Source organism: Cygnus olor, chromosome 11 (genome assembly GCF_009769625.2).
Source record: "Cygnus olor isolate bCygOlo1 chromosome 11, bCygOlo1.pri.v2, whole genome shotgun sequence".
Taxonomy (NCBI): Eukaryota; Metazoa; Chordata; class Aves; order Anseriformes; family Anatidae; genus Cygnus; species Cygnus olor.
The window spans coordinates 7,889,502-7,910,096 of NC_049179.1; the positions used below are offsets into that span (position 1 = coordinate 7,889,502).

The following is a 20,595-nucleotide window of genomic DNA, read 5'->3' on the forward strand; positions in this document are numbered from 1 at the left end:
GGAAGCTGAAACTGAGGGACTGAGCAGGGTTCTTCTCTGCGTCACGGCAAAACACAGACTTGGTACAGGCTCCCTGGGCCCGCGGCTTTTTGTTCATAAGATTTGAGCCTACCTGCAAGAGGGTTGTGATCTGTGTGTGATCTGTGTGTCCATTTTGTGTTTTCTTCCCCAGGTGTTTGGTTTGGTGGTGGTGGGTTTTGCACTTTATTTGTGCTTTTTGCCATTTTTTTTTTTTTAATGAGGTGACTGGGAACCTTAAAGTATTTCAGATGGGGATTCATTCTCTTGTCATTTGCTAAAAGCTGAAAAATGCTTTGCAATTTTTTTTTCCCTAGAGAAAACATGTTACTGAAAACAGATACTCCCCACTGAAATTTTTGTTTCGTGGAAAAAAAAAAAAAAAAACAAAACATTTTCCATCAGAATATTTCAGATAAAGAACCATGCCAGGTCTACAGGGTATGCTAAAAAGACAGGAGAAAAGAATTGGTAGAAAAAGAGGGACTGTCAACGGAGAAAAGTTTTGTTCAGAACCCTATGGTTCTGCCTCCCGGCTCTTCTTTACTTGAGTAAAACTCTTCCTGGGGTGACAAATAGAGGAAGAGGAGAATGCTGCCTAACCTATGGCTGAAGTAACTCCTAGATCTGTACATTCTCCAGGACCGAACACATTTAATACATACCTCAAGCAACCAACTTGTCCATTTTACAGAGCAAGGCTAACAAGTGAAGGATGGTTGTGAATGTACCATGAAGCTGGCTCAGCAGAGCTTTTCCTATATTTACAATACATCTGGCTCTGGTCTGAGTGGGAAATCACAGACCTCTGAGCGTCTGGAGTATTTCCTTATGCACAACAGCAGCAGAAAAACTCCGTCTGCCTTAACCGCCAAATCCCGCTCCCCTACGATTAACCGTGTGGGTAAATCAGCTGCAGCTTCAGTCCAGCATCCCGGACCTGACACCGGGATACTCGAAGCCAGACACTGGAGGTGGTGGTGACAACCGGGCGAGGCGCAGCGAGGCGCTCCCCCCTCTAGCACACCGCTGGTGATTGCAGCAAGCGGGGAACACCTCGGGGGGCTTCCCCAGGCGCCTTGGTAACGAGCCGGCGGGTGCCTTCCAGCCGGGCAGCCCCACCCCAGCTGCCCCCTTCCAGCCCCCCCAGCCGCGGGACGGTCTTTCCCCCCCTTCCCGGGGAGCCCCCGGGCAGGGCAGGGGGTGGCGCTGGCTGGGGTCTGCGGGGCTGGGCCGGGCCGGGGGGGCTGCCCCTGCCGGGGGCCGGGCCGGGGGCCGGGGGGGTGTGCCCCGTTGTGCTGCCGCCGCCGCGGCCCGCCCCGCTCACAAGGTGCCCGAGCCGCAGCCCGAGCAGCAGCGTCGCGTCCCCGCCGCCGTCCTCAGCGCCCGCCCAGCCATGCCCAACTTCGCCGGCACTTGGAAGATGAGGAGCAGCGAGAATTTCGACGAGCTCCTCAAGGCGCTGGGTGAGCCGGGGGATGGGATGGGGCCGCGTCCCCGGGGGAAGGGTGCAAGGGGCAGCCGCGCTCCGGTGCCCGGTGCTGGGCGAGCCGGCGGCTTCAGACTCTGCTTCATCTCCTCTCCGCCCAGGTGTCAATGCCATGCTCAGGAAGGTGGCGGTGGCTGCCGCTTCCAAACCCCACGTGGAGATCCGCCAGGATGGGGACCAGTTCTACATTAAAACTTCCACCACTGTCCGCACCACTGAGATCAACTTCAAAATCGGAGAGAGCTTCGAGGAGGAGACGGTGGATGGCCGAAAGTGCAGGGTAGGAGGATAGCGCGTGTGTGTGTGCACGTGGGGTGTGTGTGTGCACGCTTACAGACACACAATTGCTGCCCTAGCCATGAGGGATGCTGTGTCCATCCAGCTGCATTGCCAATCTCTTCTTAGATAGGACAAACACACCTGGTGCCAGCATTTCCAAACAGTGCCATCGCTGCCTTCCACCCGCTTCATACTAGAAAACACTCTGGGGGAGTTCGTGGTGGTCACAGCACCCTTTTTCCCTCTTCCAACATTCTCCCTCATGCAGGACAGGGTAAAACTGAAATCTGAAGGCAACAGAGCATTGCAGGTCCTGAAGGCACAGCTCAAGGATCACCATGCCAGTTCCTTGGCTGGCAGGGTTTTGTACAGTTCTCTTTGTCTCCCTCTCCCTTGGACACCTCAGCTGCAGTGAAGGATCTCCCCGATCTCCCTCCCTGGTGGGAACACAGGGAACGGTGGAGTGAGAGAGACCTCAAGAGTCAGGATTTAGTGCACAAGCCTGACATAACTTTTGTCCTTCAATCAATCGGACATCTTCACAAGCAGGACCACAGACTATCGGTAGTTTTGGGCTGGAATCATCTCTCATCCCCTTTCGAGTGCATGTCTTCAGTTTGCTGATCAGATAAATCTTTAACAGTGTAAGACAGACTTTCAGCCACAGTTATACCAGCCATAATTACACCATCTCCTTGTGCAGAAGTGCATCAGAGGGCGTTCACTGGAGTGTTTTGGGTTTGATTCTGAGCGTGTGAGCCCCTGCTCCTCTGCCCTTTGTAACCACTTTTGTGGCTGTGGAGGGGATATAATAGTGGTGCTGTCAGTCAGCAGCATCTGACACCGGCTTCTTGCTGGTGTAGATACATGGGATCAGGGGTACTGGAGAACTGGGCTCTAATCATAGCTGTCTTTGAAAAAAGTTAACAAAGACATGCGTTTGTAATCCTTTGCCCAATTGCTTTACTCTCACTGACATTTATAAGATTGCCTGAGAGAGAAGAATTTGTAAAGAGTACCAGAATGTAGTCCCAGATAAAGAGTATGGGTTTTAAAATATCTTGTGATGTTGAAATAATCTTCTTGCCAAGCTATAATCTCTGTTGATTCTTGGGCCAGCTTCTGAGACCATTTGAACAATTAAAAATTCAGCATAAACTTGCTATCTTCAGTGCAATTGCTATGAATTTAAACTTACGAAAAAGGGAGACAGATCTTGGGAGATGGTGAAGATTTAGAACATCCACTTCATCTCTAGGATGAGTTATCGTATACTTAACAGTTTGTTCAGGAAATGTTGCTGGCTTTGGTAGTTTATCTTGTTCAGCAAAAGTAGTATTCTAGTGTCTTAGTGCATAATGTGCACACAATAAATGTGATCCGCTTTCTACAGAGGGATTTATTGCTGCAGATGGAAAAACAATAATTATGGCTGTAAGCTTTGAAAGTTGGAAAAATCTGAAAGAAATGTGTTTTCTGAAGTAGTAAATTTTTTCCATGTGTTGTGAAATTGTTTACAGTCCAGTCTCAGGAATGAGTTGTACTGTTGTGTATATATTATCAAGATGTGGCCACAGTGCAGAAACTGACAGATAATAAAATAATACTTCAGAATATAATTTGCAATACCTGGCAAAATTGCGGGCTGGTGATAGATTGTGATACACTTTATGGAGTGGAGGGTTTTGTTCTGCCAACTAACTTGATCCATTGTTCAGACAGACAAAGAAGAGTCCTACACAGTTGCACTGAAAGGCATAGCTTCTATAACTGCCGCTTGAGATGGCTTTTTGGCCTAAAAAAAGTACTGTTTTGAAAATGATATTTATAAAGTGAACAGCTAATTCTAAACCAAAGGAAAGGGTTTTTATTTATTTATTTATTTCCCTGTTGCAAAGTCTGGGAAGTGTTAACTTGGATTTATGCATACATATGTGCACACACAGTATTTGTATATAATCACAGACTAATGAATGTCTCCCATGTGCTAGTTGTAAAACAATTACTTGCACATTCATTATAGGGCATCCTTCTGCACAGCTGTTCCATTGCACCGTAGAATAATAGTTCAATGCTAGAATGAAAAGCAACAGAAAGTCAGGGCTTGCCTATTTGTGAAAGCTAAACAAAATCCTATGTTTTCTTGAATTATTTTTCAGTAGTTTCACAGTCATTATTCAGATGCTTTGAAAAATGCCCAAGGGTATTTCAATCTCCAGACCCACAGCCTTAAAAAAGAAATATTGCAAACAATAGAATCCTAACAAAGTTTCTTTAATTTAGTTGTGATTTATTCTGGTTTGTTAGCACAATATGTGCTTAACATACTGTTAACTTGGCAGAGTGCCATATAGCATGAAAGGTTATAAGAGGCAGATACTGCATTATTTATGACCATAAAATGATACATACGATTCTTGATGCTTTTACACTAAGGGGACGCTGTAGTGATAAATAACATGTCACATCAAACATGTACAAAGATGTTTGGGAATGTGAACACTACATCACATTTTTAAAATATTTTTCAACATTAGGCATTTTATGAGAATGGCTTTTTAATTTAGAAATAAATGCTGATCTACATTGAAAAGACACATCTACAATTACTTTGCTATTAATATATACTTATTTCCAGGAAGCCCACTTACACCTTAATTTTGATTTCACCACTTTCCACTGATGCCTTTTTCCCTTTGCCTTTATCTATGTGTTGCTCCTTTACTGCAGCGATTATTCTCACTACTGCTCATTGCTGTCTCTCTGCCTCATGCTGCTAGAGAATATAATTAATGTTATTCCTAATGGTTTTCTTGCCCGCAGAGTTTGGCCACTTGGGAGAATGAAAACAAGATCTATTGCAAACAAACTCTTATTGAGGGAGATGGTCCTAAAACATACTGGACTCGAGAATTAGCTAATGATGAGCTGATTTTGGTAAGAACCTTGAACCCACCCAATGCATGCACCATATTAACAGCTTTCATTGCTGTGTAGCATGATGTAGTATTTTTCCTTACCCGAATCTGTCTGGAAAACTGCTATTTTCAAAATTCTCTGTAGTATAGTTCACACATCAATCTTTCCTTTCTTTTTGATTTTTTTTTTAAGAATGAATGAAAATATATGCAGGTTCTCACTTGCATTTTATTGTTATAGCTTTCAACATACTTTTACTGGTAAAATAATCACAAGTGGGCCACTTCTGCTCCACAATAACGCCAAAGAATTTGCTTGATTTATTGCAGATTTTCTCTGGTGAAAGTGAGATCAAAGCGTTTGACCTCATTTCTGGAGAACCTTCTCCAGAAGGCATGTGTTTAATGTGTTGCTTCTTAAACACAGTCACATGGTGTATAGGAGCGATGTGGCATGTTGTTAGTATGCTCTAATCTCATTTTGTTTATGAAGAACACACAGTTACTCCCTTTCTTTGCCACCTTCCCCAGTTCCTTGATCATCTCTGAATCCAGTTCAGAATTGCCCTCATGAGCTTGTCAGAAATCCACCCATTTACGTGTTTGCTGTCAGCCAACATCCCCCCACTCCTGTGTGACTTTCCATGTGGCAGTAGGGTTACTTTGAGCATTCTGAGCAGCACCTCTGCAACTGCCTCTCCATTTGTGCCGTAAATCATATGCAGTTTCTCTATTTATATTGCACTTATTTCTGTTAGAGTTGAGTTTTCTTTACTGAATATTTCCTCAGTTGTCAATTGACTTCAATGAAACAGTATCCAGAACTGGATATAGACAACAGTTTTTCTGGGTTGCAAGTAGCACAGTTCAGCTAGAGTTCAGAATCATTTTATTGCATATGTTCTTACAAGTTAATTCTGGGTAAATCAGCAGGTTGAACTCCTGTGCCTCATCAGTTTGGACACGGAAGACAAGCTGCTGGAGTGACAAGTAAGACATCAAAGCAGGGAGTTTTTATTTCGAACTATCCAACTAACTAAACCCCTGCACTTTAAAAAACAAACAACCTCACAAATGTTTCTCTAAAGCAGTTGGAGCTCTGTTTTAAAGATTGCATCTAAAACAAAAACAAGACCCAAACCTAACCAAGTATAAATAAAAAGCTTTTAAGGTGTTAATGTTATTCCAGACATCTTGGAACTGTTCACCCACCCCTTATGAGGAGGTGTATGCTGTTAATGAAATCAGACTGGTTTCCTTTGAATTAATACTGTAATTCTGGATCTTTTTTTTTTCCCACTCAACCACTGAAATTCTTTATATTATCCAAAATGTTTAGGAGGCAAAGTACTTTGATCTCTGCTTCATCTTTATATGTAGTGGAATGAACAAAATGTATTCTTTGCTATAATTTTTCCAGCCTTCTAACAATACATTTTTGTAGTTTATTACTTAAACAACAAACTAGTGAGGTAGCTGTTAAACTAAGTGAACTGTTCCCAAGCAAAGCAGGAAAGCCAGTTATAATACTACTGCCTCCTGCAATCAGCAAAATTAACTTACCCAGATGGCGAAGAGGAATGACATTGGTTAAGAAACAAGAGAAATTCAAAGATTATAAAGCCTCCAGCCTTTTTTCTTACATAATAGAGCCTGTTGAGCTTTTCTGAATGAATTGTTTTTCAAATTAGGATATAAATTAGAAAAACCTCCTTCTTATTAAAATATTTCAAGTTATAGGAACACAAACATAACTTCTGATAAGTTGTTTTACTGGTTAATTGCCTTGCCACTAAAATATACACATTACTTCTAATCTGTACATGTCTAGATTCAACTTCCTGCTGTTACATATTGTGTTCATAAGAAGCTAAATAATATTCCTAATGTTCGTTATTGCAAATAATTTTCTTAATATCACCAATGAAGCCACCTCCTAGAAAAAACTTATTTTTGTTAGGCAAAACCACTAGAAGACCTTGATCCCTTCAATGTAAAACAAACTTTCTTTGAATCATTCCTCCAGTGCTTCTGTAAGCCCCTCCAATTTATCAATTCACTTTCTAAACTGTGAAAAGTAGAACTGCACATGCTGTTTTGCCAGCAACCACACTAGCACCTGATGCAGTAGTGACTTCATCTCCCCACTCTTAGCTGAAATTCTTCTGATTTATATGCAAATACTTTGTTAATCTTTTTTTTTTTTTCTGGAAACTCTTGCTTAGCTGATCGTGATCCCAAGTGATTTTCCTGGTTTCTGATTCCCTGGACCAATCCCCTTCCCCTTTTCTGCAAGTTAGGAACATGTTCGTTGGTTGCTAAATAGGATTTTACTGTGGCCATTACAAAAACACAGTGTATGTTTCCAAGTGATTGAGATCATTCCTCCAGTTTTTCACTATTTAATATGATTCTATGATTCCATTCTTCTTTTCTGAAGCATAATAGCCTATTTTATTTTATTAAATATTAGGGCATTGCTAGGTCCTCAAGACAAATTTTCAAGCCCCTTGATGAGACATTTGATGAGATTGAATGTCCAAATCTTTTAAATGCATGGGTCAACATGTTCAAAATCTTCTGTCACCCTGGAGCTCAGTAATGAGGTTTTCCTGAGAGTAATGGTGGTAAGCGTGAGGGTCCATTTGGAGAACTTAAGATGGACAAAATTAATCATTTTGGGAGACCTTCTTTTTGGTGGAAGACAGAAAGGAGTAAGGGATGCTACATTTATTGTCTGTAGCTTCTAATTGTAGAACCCCAGAATATTCCCTCCAGTCTGTTCTTTGGGCTTTAAAAGCTAAACTACCCAAAGGGTTTGACTGAGGTGCATCCCTCGACCATGACAGGGAGCAAAGTAGGAATAGGAGCTCTTAGTGGGAAGACTGGGGAATCCCTTTTGATCTCTTGCGTCTTTGGATTTTTCATCACTCCAGTGGAGAAAGGTTCAGCTTGGATTTTTATTTTATTATTTTATGTCTTGCTTGGAAATCTGCCTTGTGTCTGAGTCTGCAACCCCTCATTTATGTCTTAGTTCTTCCAAACTAAGATCACGCTGAGAAGAGATCTTGTCTTTGTCTTCCCTCCTTTTCTCCTTCCATCATCCTAGCTTGCTGAGGGTTCTTTAGGACCTGAAATTCATTCTCATGCAGTTTTGCTGCCCATATCAGTTCAGACGTTTAATGGTTCCCATCTTCACACTTTTCAAACCTTCTTACTTACCTAAGAAATACTTTCTGGTCCTTCACTTTTCCTGAGATACTTTAGTAAACTTTCCACATTTCTATTCTGGCAAAGCTCCCTAAATAAGCAGAAGGAAACCACATTCCTATGAACTTCTAGATGTCTGCAGCTGGGAAAATGTCATTTATGGAGCAGAGCCTGTGATGTAGCAGTTCAGGAACTCTGTAAGGCTGATACTTCTCACACTCTCTGCTCCTGCTTCTCCAGCCAAATAAATCTTTCAAGAAGTCCTGTCTCCTTCCTAGCTATTACATGCGTTTGCAGAGGAAATCAATAAAACTCATATACCATGTGCAAAAAGTTGCAAGAAGGAATCTAAACTGTGTTAGACTGAGGCTTTAATGGGAAATAGGCTTGGGGCAACAGGCAGGGGGTGTGGAATGAGTTTTACTCTGCTAATAGTGGCTGTATAAACCTTGGAGGTTTGCCACATAATTTTTGATCTAATGTGCCACATTGCTTAGGGGGTCCATTAAATTATGACATTTCCCTAGTGGAAGGATATATTTTTCTTTCCAACACAGCATGTTAAATAAAATGCATTTATTAATCCATATTAAAGAAAAAATAAATCAGTGTTGAATTGTCATGACTACCACAGAGCTAAAATGGAAACCTTATTACTACATAATTATCAATCTTTTTTGCATCCTGGCAGAAGAAGTTCCTCGTGTTCTTCAAAGATACACCCTTGGAGCAATATGATGGTCTTTCATGGCACCTCTGTTCCTCTGGTACACAGATGCTGGGAACAAACTATTTAGTTAGTGAAGGTTTTCTTTACCTTCAGGTGCTAGTTAAGTTTGCCTTTAGTTCTTCTTAGTTCCTTGCAGCATGGAGAGTGACATTCCTCTTTCTAGTAGCATAAATATTATTTGGCTCACAGTATGGCAGATGTATGTCTGAAGTCCCATTAGAAAAGAGACCTTTCAGCTAAGTGAGGGATTCAGGATCGAGCTCTGCTTTATAAAAAAGGTGATGCAAATGTGCTAGAACATTGCAACTACTTTAATCAGTGCCGTTAATTATAATCTTGTCTGATGCACTTGCTGAGATTTCAGCATTTCTGATTTTCAAAAGTACTGAATAATCTAGATAAAAAAGATTACATGGAATATGTAAGCAAAGGAGGGTGGAAAGGATAGATCCCCATCTAAGTCCACATCTGCTTGTCTTGACTGTATTCTTGAGTCAGCATATCCTTGTTTACAACTCCACTCAGAAGCCACTTGGATTAGAGTTTGGGCAATCAAAATTGGAATCTAATACAAAAGTATGTTTTTCATTTACTTGTCTGAAAATTAAGACCTAGTATTTAGGCTGTTGTAACATGCTTTTTCATCCCTTAACTTTGCTTTTATAGTCTGTAGTGTTTTTGCTCTTGCTGTGTGTTTTTGTCAAGGACATTAATGAGCTATCAATCACTTGGGTAAGTCAGAAGAACAAAAGGTCTGCTCTTACAAAGTTAAAGGATACTGCTTCCAAATGTTTGCTGTTCAAATGAGAAACATCTATATATCTGAGTTTATCTGCCTTGCTGCTTTCATAGCTGCTCATGCCTCTGTAGAAGTTTAATCTATAAAACAAATATTTTAAAGTGGATGGTTACTGAAGGGGGGGCTTTAAAAACAGCCTCAGACCACATTTTGCACAGTTGATGTATCACACAGGGGTTCTCAGAATCAATTATAGCAAGGGTCAAAGCTCAGAACATTAAGGGGGCGGGGGGGTTCAGGCATGGTTTATATCCTCCTTTCCCTTCCCAGAAAAATCATGACATAGTTGATTAAAACTGGTGAACTGTGAAACTTAGATGAGTGAGTGAACATTTTTTAAATGATATTGCTGGCTTCTAAAATTAAACATAGCAGGTGAGAAAAGTCAATGAGGATTGGGAAAGATATTTTGCAGCTAAATGTTGAGATTTGTGATGTGCCTAAACCTTGTACAGAACAATGATAAACTACCTAAGCATTTTTCTATAGTTCTTGAAGTGATCATAGAATCATAGAATGGTTTGGATTGGAAGGGACCTTAAAGATGGTGTAGTTCCCACCCCCCTGCCATGGGCAGGGATGCTACCCATTAGATCAGTGTATTTAAGTGATCTTAAATTCAATCAGTTAACAAAAGGAGGGCCACCTCATATGGAAGTCAGTGTGGGGGGGTGTAAAGTAGTGTCTCTGCTTTATAGTATGCACGTGTACACATGGAAGTCTGCACGTGGATCCGTGCAAAGCCTTTTCTGAGGATGGAAAGATACTACTCATTTAAGTAGTATCTTCTCTTTTCCATTTATTTGCTGATGTCTTCTGTCTTCCTTTTGAGAGTTGGCTCTTCAGGTTGGTCAGTCATGAGCAGATAACAGGATTTTTGCATACAGTGGCAGAATTGATCTTAGTCAGTGATAGTTTCAGTGACAGTTTTCCTGATTATACTGTTTCACTTATCACAAAGGCTCCTCAGCAAATGTTTATAAAGGAGGCCTTAAAAAAGCAATTTACTCATACAATTATATACTACTGCCCCGTAATTCTCATTTTATCTCTAATGATGTCATCATCAGATCTTGAGGGAACTGAGAGAGAGCAGTTTGTCGGATTATCCCCTTGTGCAGGGCTTTTTTTGCTGTGTGCATTTGGACTCTTTTAGCCACAGATTATGTCAAGCTAAGTGAAGAAAACTCTTCTGTAATTTGCAGTCATTGCACATTAAAAACCCTATTTTAGATTTAGATAGAAGCCTGATCTTGTAGCAATTTGTAAATGAGTGGGTACTTTGCAAGCTGGTGGGAGTGTGGTGTTTGAAAATCCTGCATCTTCTTGTTAGATTTGAATTCAGCTTGGTAGTGTTGCACTCTTTTGAGTTGTAACTTCACCACCAAGTAGCCAGGATTGTTCTCTCTCTTTATTAAAAAGTTCTACTCCTCTGAGTCATGGGAACCCCTAAAGTCTGCTTGTTCTGACAGGTACTAGCACTTTTTGCCAGTCTAGAATTAGAACCTTAGATATTAAACTGCTCCATCCTACCCCTGAATACAAGGATTTAAGTGTGAAGGATATAAGAGTAACAGCCTTTTGATTTGGATCTTCCCCTGAGCTTGGGCCCAGCTGTACAGTAGATGCTTCTGCGATTAACCACAAGGAATGCAGCACGTTTGAACGTGTTCCTCTTTGCTTGGTTTAGCAACATGTAGTGGAGTTTTATCAACACTACTAGTAAGTTACAGTAAGGTAGGGAAACACCTTTTACCTAAGTCCACATTTAAACCATGTACATAACAACAACAATCACAGCCATTTCTTTATGTGCTTCAGCATAGAAATAAGAGCAGCAGGGACCAAAACTTCAGTGTGCTTAGCAGAATCTGAATGTACCACAGAAAGACTATCACTGTCAGTGACCTTCTAGTCTATACAGACAACCTCAAGCCCTGCATGGTCTTGATTCTGACTTCCTTTCTCTGGCAGAGCTCCTGCTGAAGCAATTTCACATTTGTGTATAATTTTGGAAATGCTGAAGGAAGCCATAGTGGGGGTGTTTGCAGCTGGTGCTGCAGGCAGTAGGAAACTAGCCGCATCCTTGAATATTCCTTTTCAGACATTTTCATGTTTAAGTTAAAAATCTTACCATCCAAAATTTTAACAGGCCTTTTTCTTCACTAATGTGAACAAAATACATGCCAGAGGCAGTTTTAAAGCCAAATCCTTTCGAAGTGGTGTTGGCCAAAGCAAGTGTAGGAAGCGTTAAAACAAATAAAGTCCAGCTGAATTTTCATAACACACCGGGGTAGGTCTTAATTATATTTTCAGTGAGACCTTGGCAGTTATTAGAGCCAAGCACCCCACCTCACAGCTTGTTAGTAGTGAGCTTGAAACTGTCCCTGTCAGTGTAGCTGGACATCTACTGTGCATGTAGTCAGTATTTCCTCATTCTTGCACACATATTTCCTTTATGTTAAATTGTTTACTTCAATTTTAGCCTGCCAGACTTGAAATCACATACAAACACTTTGGGTTTAGGTAGCTTTCTCAGGCAGCTGCCACAATCTCTCTCATGCCTAAAGGCCCTGATAATCTCTACTGCAATATTGCTGTCATTGAATTGCCTTTTACTTGCAGGACTAGAAGGTGATTTGAAAGAAAGCAAGCAATCAAGCAAACAAAAATGAACCAACAACACCAAAAACAACTCAGGTTTCAGATACATATGAAACCCTATTTCAGTCAGTATAACGTGATATAAGACCAACTCTAGGTACCTGGAAAATCAAAGCATTCTAAGGTACTGAATCTGGAATGAGAAATGGGATGGTAATGGGACATTGTATTAAGTCAGTGACTCTCAGATGTGTAGTGATCAAATATTTACGAGATATCATAGTTTTTTCCTCACGTGAAATGAGTTTGATCTCCACTACATTTTTTCCATTATGTGACCTCATTTCAGACTCTTTCTGTAGTTAACTAATTCACTGGTTAAGGTCAACATATCCTGAAAGAGGGCTGTGATTGACACTGTCCACATTACAGCTTGGGAGTGAAGGTTTCAATATCCTACTACGGTGTGTCAACATCTTGCAGTGTTATGTTCACAGATTATACATACACACTCAGCAACTCTTCAACATTGCTCCACTGACTTCATTTGAACTACTCTGATTTATACCTGCAAATACTAGAGAAGACGTTTTGAACATGCCATCTGATCTGAATTCCACCCCCACCATTTCCAGTTCAAAGTGTTGCAAATGTGTCTAAATATAACAGCACTACATTCCAAATTGTCTTTCTTTTCTCATGTTTATTTATAAATGCATGCCATGGAACTATAGAAAAAGGGAATTTCTGGGTCATTTATCATTCTGACAAAATTCATGGTGCCTGGGAAAGAAGGTCACCTACAGTGCATTCCTCTTCCAAAATGACTCCTTTCTTTGCTCTCATCTGTCAAAAGGCATAGGAAATTGCATTTCTGCTGTAGGACTAGCTACTATAGTAAAAGTAACATTAAAAATGGTGTTAAGCGTTTGCTGATTCTATCTCCTCTGATTGATTTCTATTTCTTTTCCAGACCTTTGGTGCTGATGATGTTGTGTGCACGAGAATTTATGTAAGAGAGTAAAAAAATCCATTTACTTGTCATCTGGGATGAAGTGGAGAACTGTGAAAAGCCCCAGTGTAATGAGTATCCATGTGTGCTGTTACTAATGCGGTGTTGTATGTGACCGTGTGTGTTATATATGAATCCATATCCTGTTAAGTGTATTTCACTTTATTTTTCATCACAGACACTACTCTTTCTCATTTTTATGCCATCATTTTTTTGTGTCTGTTTTGTATTCTGTAGTTGTCATTTGCTATGGTTTCATCTATTATTAAACTTATTGGGCATAACTCAGAGCTGTTTTGGGGTGTTTTTAATAGAAAACCCAGAAGTGCTTTGATTAGGATTGAAACACTTTAACCTCTGTTGAAGTCAGTGTGGAGTTTCACTGCTGTTGGCTAGACTTTTGCAAGGCCTTTCGCAGAGCTGCAAGCTGCTTTCTCGAACTGGGATCTCGGCCTCTTCTTTTTTCTGACCTGTCTCCTTTGGAGAGTCATTGAGGAACAATTCCTGTGATTGCTGGGGCTGTGATTCAGCGGAACCAGACAAGGAGAGCTCATTGCCCTCTTTCCAGCTGCATCTGTGAAGAATGACCGAGTAGAGCAACCATTTTTCTTTTTGAATTGTCATTGGTTCACTTTCTGGGTGGAAACACTCATTAACCAAATACAAAACCCAGCTGTATCTACAGGACAAATAACATTGTGATCATGACTAATACTTGTTGTCATCACACCCAAGCATCTCAGACCTGGTTAGAGAGCCAGCAGAATCTGGTAGACTTTACTTATTTTGGTCACAAAAAGATAATGCTGGGGAAAGCTGCTTTTCTCCTACCTTTTCAACTTCTGATGGCTTCTCTCCCATTCTCAATATTACAGCTCTCAATTTTGTCAATTCAGTATTTCATTTATTGAACAACTGAGTAAATTCGCAAAGCAGGGCCATAGCTCAGTAATGAAAGAAACACCAAATTTAATGTACTTATTCTGGCGCAAAGTTCCAGCCACAGCACTATCAAATGTTAGATTCAATCTGAACAGACATTCCTATGATGAACCAAGAACTTTCCTGTTCTTCAGTGTGTGAAATACCTAGAGATACATGCTAGGAGCACTACTTCGTTCTGTGCAGTCTCCAAGCTTATCTGACCAATTTTTAGCTTTGCAAAATCATTTATCAGCTTTGCATTACCCAATCATAGCAGATTTTGAAGAGGTTCAGAGTTAGCAGAGTGTATGTCCTGTTCACTGGGCTGTACTCAATATTCATAACAGTAAAATACGTCCAAATCTTGATTGTCTTGGGACATCTGTGGCAAAAAAAAATGACTTTGTCTCTTCGTAGCTAAGCAAAAGAATCCCCTTGACGTGATTCTTAAACTGCTGTGGAGAAAATAGCCACCTGTTCTATATATCACGCAGTGAGCTACAGCAGCATAACAGGAGAGAAACAGGATGTTTCCTGTCTCCTCTGCTCCCTGACAGGTCACACCTTCATCAAGGATCAGCATTCAAAATGATTCAAGTTCAAGATTATTCAAATTCACATATTGCAGTTGAAGAGAGGGATCTTTTCCTTCCACACTCTAACTTTAAGCCAAGCCCCATTTTCACAATCTTGGTTCAGTTGGTACCAATTATACAGCGTGTCAGCTTGCACTGAAGCATCAACTGAAATGAGTTCACTTTGGTTTGGATTTATGTCATGCTGCCCACTGATGAGAATAAAACCATAAGGAGGGAAAAACAGCGATCTATCTTTATTTTTTATCTTCTTTTAAGATACAAATTGTAATTTTTCCCCACATAAATTCCATTTAAGGAGTATCTGGACCTGCTTGTGCAATCAGCTACACCAAAGGGACTCCACAAAAAGTGCCAGGCAGAACTAGCTCAAAGCTTCTCGGTGATGTGGACAAAACTGTGTATTGCCACATCAAGGCTGAGAAGAAAAGAGCACTGTGTTGTAGAGCATGCTGGCTCATGCCGTATCTCTGCATCAGCAGGAGCCTGCCAACACTGTAGGGTGGGTGCTTTGCTTCCAACTCCTGACTCTGGGGTGGGTGAGAAGGTGGATGGTGGATGTGAAGGCTGGTACAAGCAAGAGGGGGCAAGTACCAGAGTCAAGGCTGGTAGGTTCAGGACCCTTTTGCCTTACCAGAAAATTGGCAACTACCTTTTCTGCCTGTATCTAAAGTAGCCCTTGTGTACAGTCTGTGAGGACTCAGCAAAGTATTGGTATGAACCTCACTCACACTGTCTAGAGCACGTGAGTGCACTTAATGGAAGCAGTGATGTCTATGTCTCATTTCTAGGAAGGATCATGCTAAGCTGTCATGCTGCTCCATCAAATAGCCTTCAGAAAGCTTTACCATCAGTTGGAAAATACCAACTTAGGTTTCCATCCAGTTGGCAACTGCTGTCCATGCAGTAAAGCACGAGCTGTGAAACTGGGTTGTAGAGGTTATGATTAAAAACAGACTCTTGAGATATGAGCTGCTCAGCGTAACTGGGAACTTTCCTCTTCCAGGATTTAAACTGTTCCCCCAAGCTTTGTTTACAGTCTGGCAAGAAAGAAGTTCATTTCTTTAGTAATTTCAGTGCGGAACCTTCACCACTTGATTACCTTTCATGGAGTTACATTAGAGTTACTGGAGCATGGGTAAATTTGTATGAACAGAGACTAGAATTGGTCCAGAGTTAGTTTTATGGCTCATTCTTGAAATTCTGCAAAGGCCAAATTGCATTTTGTGAGTCCTCCTGGATTTTAAAGCTCTTCAAATCTAGGCACACAAGGATTTGGAATGATTTTGCTGGCCAAAAGCCTTGCAGTCATCTCCTGCCCTTTCTTTCTTTGCTGAGATTAGGCCCCTTGGGAAACATGGGAGTTGAGCAATGCCAGGGTGGCCAACAGAGACAGTTTTATACACTTATTGGGAAAAAAAAAAATGAATTCACTTCTCTCCAGATGAGGTGATGGAAGCAGAGTGGAGTGACTGTAGCCAGCATCCACAAAAGGTTGCTGTCACAGTGTCTGAGTGTTAAACAGTTGCTTAGCAGAGTAAGATCCTCAAAGCTTCAGGTGGCCATTCTGTGCACATGGGAGTGAGGGACTTCTATAGACAAAGATGTCAGGACAATGGAGCACCTAAGGGTTACACAGAGGGTTTGTTGACTACTTGATATCACTTGGATACCTGAAAAGGGCCCATGGCATTTATGGATACTGTTTTCCACATCCAGATCAAACAGACTCTCTGCATCTCTAGGCTTTTGATCAAGCATATGATGGAGCAAGCAGTAGGGCCTGCTCACAGTTGTGTGTATCAGCAAGCAAGCTGTGCTCCTCCAGAGATGAAGAAACTTCCTTCCCTTTGTGCTGCTGTGTTCTAGATAGTGCGTTGGCACTTGGCCTGGAAGCACCCGGTGGTTACAAGCATATCGTGGTGACAAACAGCTCACCTCCGTCCAGCTGGTGGCTGCTCAGTCTCTGTATAGAAACCACTCGCTGCATGTCTGCTGTCTTGCATGTCTCTCTGCCCAAGGAGCTCGACTTCTGAGGTCTGCTGGTGGCCAACCGTGATGGCCAAATGCCCTTAGGGCTTTGTTGCTGTGAACTGTACAAGTGAGTGTGTTCGGGAGCTCTCCTCTGTAATTTTATTCCGTGCTGTTATTTATGGTTAAGAGTATTTCTCCACACAAAGACGGCTGGTTACAGATAACTAAGAAGGTGGGAAGACTTCCTCTCAGGAAGACACTAAAATAGAAATGCCTTGACTTCAGTTGCCTGAGCAGTCCTGCTGGTTTAAGGGGCCAAGGGAGTATTCCATTGCCTAAACATAGGTGCCTGTAGCTGTTTTAGATATCCTGTGTATCCACAAGATCTGCACCAGGCTAGCATATAACACAGGCTGTGCATGAAATCTGTGCCTTTTTTTGGAGAGGCAGAAGCAGACTGGGGACAAAACGTGAGAGCATTACAACGTAGGTGGCTGTGATCAGGCAACTGACTTCCAGCCAATCTGTCTGCGGGCTTGGGGCCGTGCTGTGCACTGCACGACTGATGATAACTGCCTGCCACAGTAAGACAAAGAAGGGGCTATGCAGCTATCTGCAGCAACTTGGAGCATGTGTAACATTTCACAAAAACAAAGCTTCTCCACGAGTGGAATACTAGGATAGAGCAGCCATGTTCTCTTCCCTAGGCAAGAAGAGTTCATTTTAGGATTTTCCTTTGGTTTTCCATACTTTGTTCTCATGCCGCTCTCATAAAACATGTATTGTTTTTCTTTTCTCCATGAAAAATAAACATCCTAACCAGTAAACAGATCAGGCAGTGAAGTTGGATTCAAAATAATCCACTGTGGGAAACCCAGCATAGGCAAAAAAGTCTTAGCCAGAAATGTGATACTGCTTTGAATTGTTCAGTTTGTACATATCTGTCCCAGCAGCTGCTATTGTATGAGAACAGAGCTGTCCCCCTGCATGCTGCATGCCCTGAAGAGCTAGTGCTGCGTTAGCTCAAGGGATCAGTTTTTGCACTCGTAGTGCAAAGGGATCTGTTCCCGCTGGCAGGAAGCTCCAAATGCCGCAGGGCTGCAGAATCCAGAGTCTCCGAGTCCTGTTAAAATATGGGCTGTCTGGATGTTGTCCTGTCAGAAGTGGAACAACCTAGAGTTTTCTCTTTGATACTACAGATGGCTGGCTGGCTGAGGAGGGTGGTGAAAAAATGCTGGTTTTAATAGTGAAGGCATAGGTGGGAACAGACGTCATAGTCCTTTCTGCTAGCCCCTTCATTTCAACATTCCCCATGTTACCTCCCAGGTCATGAAGCCAGTTTGGATCAGAGGCAAAAAAGCCCCACCAGGATTCTTGAAATTTTAGTTCACTCTTCCCTGACTCTTGCTGCACTCCGATAAATCCGAGTTCTGAAAGTTCTGGAACTGAAAACTCGTCCTCTGTCTGTCATCCTGCTTCCATCTGAGGCCTGCCGGGGATGCTCCACCAACATAATCTGTGGCAGGCACTCAGTTGTTTCACCATGTTCTCAAAACAAAGAGGAATCTGGCAGCCCCTTGGTTTTATGAGCTTCAGTACAATTTGCTGTTAGAATTTGCTGTATGATTACACAATGTGACTGGAGAGGAAGATGGCAAGGCTTGAGATGGTTTCAGTGGCAGGCAATGCTTCAGTCTTGTACTAGATACTGCGACCTCCTGCACAAACCAGCTGTTCACTGGGAGACAGTTCGCTTGCCCAGGGGGAAAGGAGGTGAGAGTCCCAGTGACTGACTGAATTACAAATTTCTTAAAAGCTCTGTAGATACATATCTCAGTGTTAATCTTCACAAGGTTTCATCATAGGTCTGATGAATTCACAAAGTTTTCAAAGGGCTAAAGCTTTCATGTCTAAGTAGCTGCCACTGCTGGGAGGTAAAGGTGCATCTGGAAATTGAGTGATCCCATGGAAACTGCAGATAGGAATAGCTGTAGTGGGTAAGAGCAAAGATTCTCTCTCCCTGTGTGTCCACTGCCTAAGGCCCTTCCCTGAGACCCTGATGAGCCTGCATATCACTTCAGCAGGCTGAGAGACATACAGCTAGTCTGCCTCTAAACCAGGCCTTGGAAATCTGTGTGCTTGTGTCCCATTCTCTCAATTTCCTCACCTTTGTGTCCCATCTACACAGAAAAATGCAGGACCCTTCAAAAAGTCGAAGGGGTCTTCCATTGAAACCACCTTTTTAAAAGCATTGAGAATTTTGGGCATCTCAGGCTGGGCTGAGACAAACAGCTTCTCTGAAATCTACAGTAGTTTTGATGACCAATGACTTACAGCTTTTACCTAATGTGAGTAAAATAAAAGCTTTGGTATCCTTTTGTGTTTGGCTTCTGTTCTGCCCTGTGACACAAACCCAGAACATACACCTATGGGGTAAGAGTTTATCTTAGCATCTCTGGAGAAAGATGAGTAATTTAAAGCAATCTTGATAGAAAGCAGTGTTATCAGTGTGAGTCAGGGAGACCTTTTGAGCACTAATTCATTGCCCATGTAAATGCTGAGATTCTGGTGCTATTAGGAGGTTACTGATTGCTGAAACTATTCCTTTCAATTTCTCTTGCTGCAGCTGGGAGATTTTTAAGATGTTCCATATGTGGAAATTTATGTAAAATTGACACTGTGTGACTATGGTGCAGAGTGTGTCTGGAACATCTAAATAATGATTTTAATTTGCAGACGATCCTGCACAGGGTGTGCCAGGACATCAGCAATGACTGCAGTGAGAAGTCTGTGTCTGAAACAAGCACCTAATAACTCTTTTTGCAGCAGTTTTTAACACTGAGTTTATGCAGTCTGTGGCAAGGCTGGAGACTGTGAACATATTGCAGTTATTACAGACCCTGAAGTCCAAGTTCCTTTTTAGACACGTCACCAGTAATGCGTTTTAATCAAAAGTATTTTAGTGAAGGAAATTGGAATCATCTGGACATGGCTGGCATTGTGTTCTCTCAAGTGTGATTTATTTCCTAATTCCCTTAATGATCTTGATATCAATACTTTGTGATGAGCATGAAGAACACTAAAGACCTGTAATGCGGCCATTAGCACAGTTTATACAGCAGTGTTACTGTCCTTGGCTTTGTTGCAGCAGCAGAATCTTCAAAATGGGTCACGAAGCCATAGGGCAGCTATGAGAATGGTCAGAATGCTGTGAAAGGGCCATTCTGGGGATAGAGCTTTCTTCTTTGCTAGTGTTTAAGTAACAGCAGGATGAATTAATTCACTGCTTTACTGCCCTCAGTTCATCCTGCTGGAAAAAATACCTAGGACGATACTTTGGGACGTGGGGTGGGGAACATAGTGCAATGTTTCCCCTCACCCCGTAGCCAGAGTCAGAAGCAGGATGAACACAAAATTACGTTTTCAAGAAAGGGAAAAAGTAGGTGAGAAAGGTGTAGTGTGTGCCTGCGTGGCTGTGAAACAGCCGTCATGCCAGAGGACCTGGTTTTCACACAGCTCTGGCAGTCACAGCTAAAGCTGAATGCAGTACTTTTTTGCCTTCCTTCCAGTTTGTTAAAAAGTGACCAAATTTGTTCAAAAGTTGTTTCAAAAGACAGACTAAAATACGGCGGGAGATGTACAGCTGACACAGCTGCAGTGACAGAAGGGAACGCGATACGCTCCCGTAGGCAGTGCCGTGATACAGATCATTACGTTGTTGCTCCCAGAGCTTTGTGATCTGAGCGAGTCGATCGATGCTGTGGCACACAAGATTTCCTGTACAAAACTCAAACAGCTCTTTTCCCTCTCACCCCAGAGAGCATTCTGTGTATTATGTCAGTAGATAAAAGTGATAAAAATCTAAAGTGTAGTACTTGGAGGCATAGAAGGACCTCAGAATAAAGCCCTGAATCTGTTCCAGGGTAGGGAGGAGGAGAGAGGGAGTTTATAACTTTCTCCATCGTTTTTTTTCTTCTTGATTTTGGCTGAGGAACAGAATTTAAGGAAGAGTTCGAATTCTCTGTTGTAATTAAAAGCCTGG

At 41.9% G+C, this 20,595-nt stretch overlaps 1 protein-coding gene across 2 annotated transcripts; it reads left to right on the top strand.

The window, feature by feature from the left end:
• The first annotated feature begins 1,336 nt into the window (after positions 1 to 1,336).
• Positions 1,337 to 13,347, top strand: CRABP1 (cellular retinoic acid binding protein 1). Of its 2 annotated transcripts, none has more exons than XM_040570354.1 (4): positions 1,337 to 1,484; positions 1,609 to 1,787; positions 4,610 to 4,723; positions 13,021 to 13,347. In XM_040570354.1, exons 1-4 carry the CDS (start codon positions 1,415 to 1,417, stop codon positions 13,069 to 13,071), a joined length of 414 nt encoding a protein of 137 aa, XP_040426288.1. In that variant the 5' UTR covers positions 1,337 to 1,414; the 3' UTR covers positions 13,072 to 13,347. The 2 variants fall into 2 exon arrangements, with proteins under 2 accessions (XP_040426288.1, XP_040426287.1); XM_040570353.1 differs by lacking the exon at positions 13,021 to 13,347 and adding an exon at positions 5,635 to 5,706.
• Positions 13,348 to 20,595: the final 7,248 nt, after the last annotated feature.

What these genes read in the sequence shown, in the direction of transcription:
- CRABP1 (XM_040570353.1), top strand. Translation starts at nt 1,415, where the DNA reads ATGCCCAACTTCGCCGGCACTTGGAAGATGAGGAGCAGCGAGAATTTC. An exon ending in CGAGCTCCTCAAGGCGCTGG is followed by an intron (nt 1,485 to 1,608) that starts GTGAGCCGGGGG and finishes CTCTCCGCCCAG; the next exon opens with GTGTCAATGCCATGCTCAGG. An exon ending in TGGATGGCCGAAAGTGCAGG is followed by an intron (nt 1,788 to 4,609) that starts GTAGGAGGATAG and finishes TCTTGCCCGCAG; the next exon opens with AGTTTGGCCACTTGGGAGAA.